General features: G+C 44.0%; 1 protein-coding gene across 1 annotated transcript; it reads right to left on the bottom strand.

Annotated features, from left to right (window-relative positions):
* Positions 1 to 3,578: 3,578 nt before the first annotated feature.
* LOC147904228 (protein NUCLEAR FUSION DEFECTIVE 4-like) lies at positions 3,579 to 6,443 on the bottom strand. Its single transcript, XM_087385391.1, has 3 exons — positions 6,027 to 6,443; positions 4,882 to 5,906; positions 3,579 to 4,802 (listed from the first exon to the last, which is right to left on the bottom strand). The coding sequence occupies exons 1-3, from the start codon at positions 6,405 to 6,407 to the stop codon at positions 4,241 to 4,243; spliced, it is 1,968 nt and encodes a 655-aa protein (XP_087241517.1). The 5' UTR covers positions 6,408 to 6,443; the 3' UTR covers positions 3,579 to 4,240.
* Positions 6,444 to 10,303: the final 3,860 nt, after the last annotated feature.

Here is a 10,303-nt window from a genome sequence, read left to right as displayed (position 1 = left end):
TGCCTTGGAATGCTTTAAAGGCTCCAAAACTTCGAGAAGGGTTAGGCCTGGTAGATGTTGGAACAAGGAGTGTAGATCTCTTGAGTAAGTGGTTGCCAAGATTCTAGATTGCTCGTCTCTTTGGATTGAGATCACAAAGTGGTTTGTTGATAGGGATTATTAGGTGTACGTCGGTACTTGACACTTCCTAGATTGATGTGACAAGGTTTTCTCTTGTTTTCTACTAAAAGTTGTTGGTTCAAATATGATTGCTATTCTGATACCCTTCTTGGAAGAGTATAGGTTCTCATTTGATTTGGAGAGGAAGAGATGGATAGAGAGTGACTCTAGCTTGCTAGAAAACATCTAATGGAGTTGAACTGTTGATGAAGGATGGCAAGACTCTTGCCATAGGGGGTATTTGGTATGCCAAAAGTATGCAAAGAAAGGGTCTATGTTGCTGGAAATAGTTATGGAATGAGAAATTGGCAAATTGGACCCAATTGAGGCAGGTTGAGGTTGTGAAGGTGGCCTTTCACTTGAGCCCCATGGAAGTTAGGGTGCTTGCACTTGGCCGATGAATGTTATAACTATTGTAGCATAAAGAGCTAAGCAGTGAACTTTGGGAAGCAAGGTGGAGCTAAGGAAGCTACCAGCTAAAGTAGTCCACATACTACTACTTCAAAAAGAGTCATTGAAGCCTTCTTTGAATTTTTACGGGTGAGTCCATAGGGATGCAGAGTGGTAGATGAACATGTCTATGGAGATCTAGAAGGGATGCCCATGTGGTAAGGGGAGACTTTTGCTTTGGAAAATTCTACACAGCTAGTGCATGGAAGACTTAGAAAATGTGCAGAGGTCAACCGACTTGCCCCTTTTACTTGGGGTCAATGGAGCGGATCAGACATATTTTTTAGGAGTGTGTGATAGCACATAGGTACTAGGGTCTGGAAGAAGATTCATGGTGTTTTTCAAGGCCTGGGCTTGATGGTTGGATTTGTAGTACTCTAGAAGGTGGTGGGAATGGGGAATCCTGATGGTTTTTCTTCAATGGTGGCAGTGTTATGGCCGTGTCTCAAGGCTATTGTTCTCTTGGTGATCTGTGCAGTAACAAACATTCTTTGCCTTTCCAAAGAGATTCAATTTCTATACATGGAGCAATGGCAGAGTTGAAGAACATACTAAAGAGATGTGAGATTTTCTTGTAACAACTTGAATCTTTTGATAGGTTCTAGTCTAGCTGATTTGTATAGAGTTTTAATCTCTTAGGGGGCAATTTTGCTGCATGGCAGCATAGGCCATGGCCTTATCTTTGTATTCTAGTCCTCCTTTTGATTCAAGCTTACTAAAAGGCAGCTATTTTCATCGTAATTATTTTTTTTTAATAAAAAACTTAAGCAAAGAAGAAAGATGATTGGAAAGGCCGTTTATTTTTCAATTGAGAAATTCAATTGATTTCTAAGGTGAAAAGATTCAGTACCCCAAGTATGTCCCCCTTGACATTGAAAAACAAAAAATTCCATTAATTACTCCCCGTGCCATCGGTCGATTAACCTAAGCTCGATGTAGCTGCACGTGTTTAACCTAAGTCTTAATGCCCCATAAAAAATTGCATCGCCTCAACCCTCCACCCCTCTCCCTCCCCTTTCCTCGTGTCAATCCTCCCCTTCTTGTTGCCCTCTATCTCTCCAACCCCTCAACCTCCCTAGCCATCTCATCTCTCTTGCCCCTCAACCTCGCTAGCCATCCCTCCCTACCTAATAGCTATGCCCACGGACACCCCTCTACACAAGCCCCCCTAGTATATAATAGTGTCAGATTTCCTTAGCTTGTTTCCGTAGTGCCATTGAGGTGAACCCAAAGAAGCATATGTATCCTAGTGCTGCATTATAGACAGCAAAAGGCTTTGAGGGTTTTGTTGTGCGCCCTTTCTGGAAGATGTTTTAGGTCTTCAAGCCTGTGCTATAATTTATAGCTTGCCTCACAGCTCATTGGAACTAGGTAAGCTTCTGTGAGATAGATAACCTCCGGCATCTCTCAGGACCTTGATCTGGGCCCAATGATGTCCTATCCATCTTCTGGGTTCTCAAGCACTTTATTTAATGTTGTCTAATAGGATGAAACTTACAAGGAATTTTTTCACAAGATGCCTATGCTACCCTTCAAGATTGGTTGCCGCCCCTTCTTCCCTCCATACATGCTTCCCTCGTCTTGAGTTTGAGGTGGTTTACAAGAAAGTTTGCTACCTTTGAGCGATGACTCAGCTCACTATTCGTGATGTGCAGCTTATGAGTTATATGCATTGTGTTGTGTTTGGTTTCTTGAGTAAGCTTTATTGAGTAGGGGCACATAAGATAATGTTTTGAAAGAGGGAAGAGGGGAGTATAGTCATCTACATCGTCAAAAGAGCTAAGGAATATCACGAAGGACTGCATATCTAAATGCAACTGCTTTTATGGGAGCCAAGTAGCAACACGTTACCATCTTTTTTGGAGCTGCATCTACATACACGGACTGTGGCACCTTATTATGAGTTTGATGCAGAGGGCTCACATTTACTTGGGTATCAGGTGGAAGATAGCACTAGCAGGTGATCAAGGACACCTCACTGACATAAAATTTGCTCTTGGATTCTTAATTAGAGCATATGGAAGAAAAGAAATTACATCACTTTTCATCATCAGCACTCTTTGGCTACTTTTCGAGCCACATTTATGCATGAAGTTGGGGACGTTCTATTTTTCTTTGGTCTATGTCCATAGACTTAATATCTGCTATTAGGATCCTTCAAGATACTCCTATGCTTTAGCTTTTAGTTGCCTTTTTTGGGCCCTGAAGGGATGTCTTGGTTTTTAGGTCCATAGTTTTAAAGTATGAGCTTTAAGTGTGCGCTAATAGTAGTAAGAGCTTCTAATGTGTTTAGCGTTTAAGGTTTTTGTTTACTTGTGAAGATCCTAAATGTACTGAGATCCTAAATGGTTTTTTCTTTTGTTAGTATTTCTCTCTAAAGATAGAGGCTCTCTTGGTCTCTTGTATGACACCACTTTTATATTACTCTTGCCAAAATAGGCACGACACCACTTTTATATTACTCTTGCCAAAATAGGCACGTCGCCACTTTTATTCTATGGTCCATCAACCACACACCTCTTTTCTCTCCTCTCTTTTACTCATCCACCGTTCCCCATATTCCTTCACCTTCACTTGCTTTTTCTCTTTTCCTTTCCTTCCAATTTACACCCATCATTTCCCTTTTACAAGTTATTGGAAATATTTATGGAGCTACCTTTACACTTAGACTTGTGGCATCTCCAAAAGGTACGACCTTAGTGGGATCCCCACCTTGTTATTATTTGTACTTGTTAATATGAATTCTTCCTCTTTCGCTCAAAAAAAAAAAAGAGCCAATGCATCACTATTATATCAACTCCACGATTCTCTGGAAATGCTAAATCCCTTTTGAGTCTGGTGGATTTATTTTTCACGGCTCACGAGGCATTATTGTAAGCTGAGTACATGAAGGAAAAAGATGCTAAATTCAATCCCATCACTATTATATTCACACCACAATGCTAACTCAGTTGGTACATTCGTCACGGCTCACCAGTCTTTATTGCAAACTGACTATTTTAAATCCAATACCAACACTACAATTTGGAATGCTAACTCAGTTGGTTTATTTGTCACGACTCACCAGCCTTTATTGCAAGCTGACTATTGAAAAGCTGCTGCTAAATCCAATACCAACACTACAATTTGGAAAAATTCGTTGTACCAACATGTGTAATTGAATTGCTGAAGACAATTTCAATGTCTCAGCAAAAAAAATATCAAATAAGATGAGGTTTGAGATTTGAATCTCTCCCATCTTCAAAGCCTGTTGGAGAACACGCATCTCTATTTTGCAACTACTAGGTTTATACTAAAGAAAATCTGTATCTTTCAATGTCATGGGGGACAACACTACAAATCTTTGTCTTCACACACAAAGCACGAGAGAGGAAACAAGCACTCTTTTTTATATTCTTCAGGCTCTTCATCCCTTCCATCTTCCTCCAGCTTCCTCTGGCATTGCATAACATCCTCCTCCTGCTGCTCCTGAGCTGCTCTCCACCTCACCTTGCACTTCCCACCCTCCAATCCAATGTCTGATCTCCAAGATTTTTCATTTTCATGTCGCAGAGCATGCCCAGCACACCTGCATTCCGATGCAGTGCCCTTCCCCATAGAATAAAATCTGTCGCTAATTGAGTCCTCTAGACTAATGGAATCCCGTAGACTCTGTATTTTGTTCCCGGTCTAATCTGTCCTTCTGAGACTGCTGCCCATATAGCATCTTGTACACTACCCTCGTGCGAATAGATACCACTATTGCTAGGCTGATGCCAAGAAGGCACACGCCCGCCATTATGAGGAACGTCAAGCGAAAGCAGACTGCTCCGTAACAAGTCGCAGATTGGCTTCTTAGAAGCAAAGAATTGTGGAACCGTCCGCCAGTCAATGCGGCCTTGGTAGACAATTGAAGTGTCTGCTGCCTTGCAGCTTCAAGATCATATATGTAGCCCGCCAAAAAGCCTGAAAAGAAGAGCGAACCTGCCGGGCTCGCCATGATGTAGAAGTTGTACAAAATGCCGAAGTTTTTCATTCCGAAGAGCTCTGACACGATTGGAGGGACGATACCCCAGTGACAACCATAGCCCACGCCTACCAGCAAGGTAGCCACATACAAAGAGCCAGGCCAAGCCATTGCGAACAGGACATGACCCATAACCATGATAGCTTGCGCGAAGGCCATCGCCCAGGATCGCGGAAGCGCATAACGCCTGCAATGCGTGATCATCGTTAAGATGAGAATAGAAGAACATATTCTATATGAAGAACACGGGGAGCAGATACAAATACCTGGCGATGACTTCGGAGGCATATCCTCCGATGAGGCGGCCAAGAAAGTTCCATATGCTGATCATGGACACGAAGACGTTGGTGTTTTCGTAACCCTGCGATTGGCCTATTTGGCCCATGTTGTCGATCGCAGTCAGCCCTGTTCCTGCTCCACATACTAGAGCAATGAACAGTAGCCAAAAATCGGCTTTCACAAGTGCCTGTCGCAACGTGAAATCTTCACCCCGCCGAGGACCTTTTCTCCTCTTCACCCGCACTGCTCCCTCTGCCGCCGCATGCAGCAATCTGTTTCGAAGTTCGTTCAGTCTCTTTTTTCTGATAGGCTCCGGAAGCGTCTCCATCTCGTTCGGCTTCTCATCCTCCAATTCGCTAAAATCGACCGATCCTGTAAAACTGCCTGCTCTACTAGCAGAGCCGAATTGGTGCTCCAAATCCGAATTGGCGATACCCCCATCTGCAGGAGCGGACTCTTGCGATCCCTCCAGGAGCGGGGCTACGAGCTCTTTCTTGTCTGTGTTCAAGGAGGGGGGTCTAGAATCGGAAGGGATCTTCCAGCGCACATACCAAGAAACCAGGGGAGTGGCGAGAGGCAAGACGAGGAGGAATCCCAGAACTACGGTTATGATGAGACTTACCTTGAAACTTAAAGTGATGAAATCCTGAACGATCATCACACCCATCAAGTATGCAGCGAGGACTATGCAATCAGCATAGATGAAGCTGAAACCTATAGATTCCGAGCGAGTGCTATCCCCCACCCTGGCCTTGAGAGGGCGTATGATAAACATGACAAAGCACGCCACCATGGTCGGACCTACAGCGACGATGAAGAGATAAGCGGCCTGATTGGGGGCAAAGAAAGTCGTGTAGATCTGGGTGAAGATGGCTCCGCAGAGCCCAGTGAAACCTTTGAGGAGGCCAACGACATGTCCACGGCTTTTGGGAAAATTGCGGACATTGGTAACGAGGGCAGCGGTGTTGAAGTAGGTCTCACCGTTGGTGCCGATGAAAATGAGGGCGCAGATCTGCGCAAGACAATTCAAAGATCGAGGGGAAGGCAGTGAGGATCGAGAGCAGGATAGTTCGTAGAGCGAGAAGGGGGGAAGACTGTAGACGAGGGAGCACAGAGAAAAGGGCAAACTTACAACCCAGAAAGGCATTGCGGAGACGCGGCCAGTGACGATGAGCCAGAGCCAGCCATAGCCGAGGAGGTTCTGGAGGGCACCGATGAGGAGGATAGCCGAGGTGGGGAGGAGTTCACAGAGGTGGCCAGAGATGAGGCCAATGGAGTCACCGATGTCCTTGGCGTTGCCGAGGATGTTGATCTGCTGCTGGTTATAGCTAAGGGAGGATTTGAGGAGGGGGGAGTAGCTACCGAAGGCGTAGCCGATGCCAGCACAAGCCTGGATCCAGAAGGAAGCTACGAGGACGAGCCAGCGGCTACGCCACAGAGCAGAAAGGGCTGCCAATGGCGACCGAGAATCAAAGGAAGAAGAAGATGATGAAGAAGACGCAGCAGGCACCATCGTGCAGACACACCCACTTCAATAGACTCCTTCCCTTCCCTTCCCTTCCCTTCCTTTTAAAAGGAAACACATTTCATTAGTTTCCTCCGCATCAATCTTAAGTCAAAACCCCCTCTCAGGATCTGCACTTCCACTTCTCTCCCCCTTCTCCGTCTTTGGAATCCCAACGCATCTATCTTTAAATTTCTCAATCTTGTTTCAGTTCCCTTGCCACATCATCCTTACCCTTCCTTCTTAGAAAACAATCCAAACTTCTCCTCCCTCCTTGCCAGGGGGCACCTCCAATGGTGGCTTGTGGGGCCCCACCACCCAAGCCTCAGACCTGAAAAAGATACTATAACCCATCATTCGATCCATCTCGCCCTTCACATCTCTTTCCAACCAATGTAACTCCACTCTACTTTCTTTTGAATTTGGTCCAATGCAAGAAAATAAGGATTGCTTTACTTATTGTAACTCATTAAAAAATCTATGCATATTGGCCTCTTCAAACTTCAATACTGACCTTAGATCTAATAGTGATGTCCTACGTCCACTACAACCAATGGAAAGTCTACTTCACCGTAGGCGACGTACATGTTGGAGCTGAGGCTAGGCCTCAAACAAAATTCCATCTTTCCATTTAGACAGGCACGCTATAGCTCCTACTCTTGAAAGAAGAAGGCTGTCATATCCAATCATCCTCCTCTCCCTTTTCTCCTCCTCCATCGTCATATTCTTCTTCTTCACCCTCTCCCTCAGATTTCTTCAACAACAGCCCTTTCCCCTCTTAGTTTCCACCTTGTCTTTGGCATTGGGCTATCCTTCTCTTGCTATTGAGCTCCTATCCTTTGAAAGAACATGTTCAAATCATTTGGATAGGCCTTTCCCTCGAGCTTTTGATGCACAAATAGACTCCGAGTGGCACAAGGGCAAGTTCTAGAGGTCGTTGCCTGTGCCTTATTTGATGTGTATGACAACCAAGCTCCCACACTGTGATTGTATTGTTGAAGAGGCAAGCGAGATAGAAAGTAGCAAGCCCTATTGCACGTTGACATTAGATGAGCAACATAAGAGGAATGAAGACTGCCTACCAAAAAGCTTAAAATGAGATATCCTCCGTCAGACAGGTCAAGCTAGGTATGCCACCCTTGCCATGCCTAAGCCCCCTCTCATCCTCTACGTCTTCATCGTGGATGTTGGCATCATTCATTAGCGAGAGGGATAAGAGGATTGACATGTTATGGCCAGTGAGTAGCGGGGTGTAAGGTAGGCAATGAAGGGGAGAGACAGGGCCCAAACTGCTAGCTTTTCAGTGACTCCCCTCAATCCCTGCCCTCCCCTTCCTCCTCCCCCTCTTCCTCGACTTCCTACACTACTACCAACACCTTTGTGCACACCCTCCCTTTCATTCACTTGAAACTTCTGCACGCTAAGAGGAATCCAAAGTTTATGTCTGAAAGATGAAGGAAGAGAGGGACAATTGCGACCTATGGAATGTACAAACTTCAAAGTGTTCAATTGAGACTAGGACTCAAAAATCAGATGGTACAAAAATCAGCCACTGGATCTGATCACAAATGGGAGGACTTTCAGCAGAGAGACCTCTGCCAATGTACCTTCCCTTCCCCTTCCCAAACTTCACGTCTCTATGTGGCTATGAAACTTTCTGTTTTGGCTTTCTATCCGCACCAAAAAGAACGAGGCACTCTAAAATGCTCTAGATACGGTGGTTGTGATAGGGATGTAGATACCTTTGGAATCAGAGTGGTGAGGAGCAAAGAAGGGAGGCAAGATGGGAGGGAAACATATGGGAAGGGAAGGAGAAAGCTATGTAGGCTATCAATTGTGGCAAGGAAGAGCAAATTTTCAAAGGCAAAGACAATGATTTGATACCAAGATTTTTGCAAGGTGAATGGTGATTTTATTCTTGCAATGTAGCAATGCTTAGCCTCAGATCACTTTCAATCAACCATAAGAGAATTAAAGCATGGAACAATCAAGAGAATGACCATGAGATAAGAGCCATAGTTTTATATGGTTCAATATAGGGAGACATCCCCAAACTTGATAAGACATTTCAATGTGATTCAATCCTAGGTGAACTGAGAGAGGCTTGGGAGAGGTTGCTCCAATGGATGTGGTAGCAGATACATGATTTCTTCAAGGTGTCCATGGCCCGTTGGAGATGGGTCATGCTACTCTAGGAGGACATGACACTTGTCTTACTTCTTTTGAGTTCCACCACATGGCACTCAAGGGGCAACACAACAAGCGAGGTTCCACCACGTGGCACTCAAGGGGCAACACAACAAGCGAGGTGGAGAAATAGTAAAGGAGGGCCCCCATGGATTTTTCAAAATATCACTCTCCACGTGGAAAATTGCATGAAGCACTTCAGCGACATGGTGAGAATATAATTCCTTGCAAGATTTGTTTCTTGCAGGATTTTTTGTGAGGAGGGTGCGATGATATATATATATAGAGAGAGAGAGAGACGTGGAAGCTGTGTGCAGAGATACGACTTAATAGATTCCAAACAAACATGCACGAAACTAGCAATTGGGATGCAAAGAGTTTTTAAGCTGATGAGGTTTCCTACATCAACCTACTAAGGAAGCTTAAGAAAAGATCATATAACTCTTAAGGAACTATTATTAGGTTTCTTTCCTCTTTTCCACTGTGGCTTTGCCACAGTTTATCACATAATTTAATGTTGGCTCAAAAAATGGTCCTTCATAGGAAAATCAACAACCTCCCTTGCCTCACAAAAGGGTAAATTTATCTCTTCCTTTTTGGGTAGTTTGAGTAGATCCATACTGCCTTCTTTACCTAGAAAAATATACATTCTTAAAGGAAGGAATGCATTACAATTACCGTTAATTTTAAACCACTAAAGTATGGATCTGAATGCTATACCAAATTTGGATCAAAATCCTCTGTCGAAGCACTCAACATTGTAACGCTCGATCTCTAATAATGAAACATCAAAAGGATGATTTTTAAACCTTGATAGTCAATAAATTTGGCTACATAATAATAATCGCCATTGATACTTGGTCAAAGTTATTTGCATAATCAAATGTTTGAGAGATTACAATGCATGCGTTTCATGAAAAAATATTGGCTGTTTAAAAAATATTCAGGGATTATCGATAGTAGATGTAAGCAATGCAAGTGTGTTGGATTGCGACATCTGGTTGTTCATCATGTAGTCCACAAGATCTTCAAAAAGAGGATGAAGCAACATTGTATGCCGAGAAAGATATTTGAAATGAGTATAATCGACAAATCATGCATATGCATTTGTTAAGTTGACAGAAGTCATATCAAGGCCATGTAAGAATTGATTTGGTAAGCACAGTAGAGGCCACAACCTTTTCTAAAAGAACTCATTCAACACTATGTGAAGGTGATGTGTGGGTTGACATAGTAGCTCTAGGGGGAGGAGGTGGTGTGTGGAGCATATGCATTTGTTAAGTTAACAAAAGACATATCAAGGCCATGTAGGAATTGATTTGGTAAGCATGGTAGAGGCCACCTTCTTTTCTAAAATGCGTCATTCAACACTATGTGAAGGTGATGTGTGGGTTGAAAGAGTAGCTCTAGGGGGGGGAGGTGGTGTGTGGAGGTGAAGGGCTAAGGGAGAAACCATAATAAGAGTGGAGTGGAGCATGATAGGATTGAGAGAGAATGAGTAAGGAAAGTGTGGTGAGCATAGGTGACGGGAATGAGGGAGCCTCCATAAGGGGGAGGGAAAGGTGGAGTGAAGTTGAGGAGTGCATAAATTATAGCCCATGAGGAGGGAGTGGTGAGCAAAGATGAGGGGTTAAGGGAGTACTCACGCCACCATGAGGAGAGAGATAGAGACGAGAAGGTGGTGAGATAGCTAGAAAGAGACGAGAGGAAGTAGAGAG

This window comes from Dipteris shenzhenensis, chromosome 2 (genome assembly GCF_047967505.1).
Source record: "Dipteris shenzhenensis isolate YYH24624 ecotype China chromosome 2, Dip_SZ_1.0, whole genome shotgun sequence".
Lineage (NCBI taxonomy): Eukaryota > Viridiplantae > Streptophyta > Polypodiopsida > Gleicheniales > Dipteridaceae > Dipteris > Dipteris shenzhenensis.
The sequence above is the reverse complement of the archived record's forward strand: the minus strand, read 5'-3'. Positions and strand labels throughout refer to the sequence as shown.

Bases quoted from the DNA above. Each gene is read 5' to 3' on its own strand.
- LOC147904228 (XM_087385391.1), bottom strand. From the start codon at position 6,407: ATGGTGCCTGCTGCGTCTTCTTCATCATCTTCTTCTTCCTTTGATTCT. The intron at 5,907-6,026 runs GTAAGTTTGCCC...TGTCTTGCGCAG, and splicing joins CCGCAATGCCTTTCTGGGTT to ATCTGCGCCCTCATTTTCAT. The intron at 4,803-4,881 runs GTATTTGTATCT...CACGCATTGCAG, and splicing joins GCCTCCGAAGTCATCGCCAG to GCGTTATGCGCTTCCGCGAT.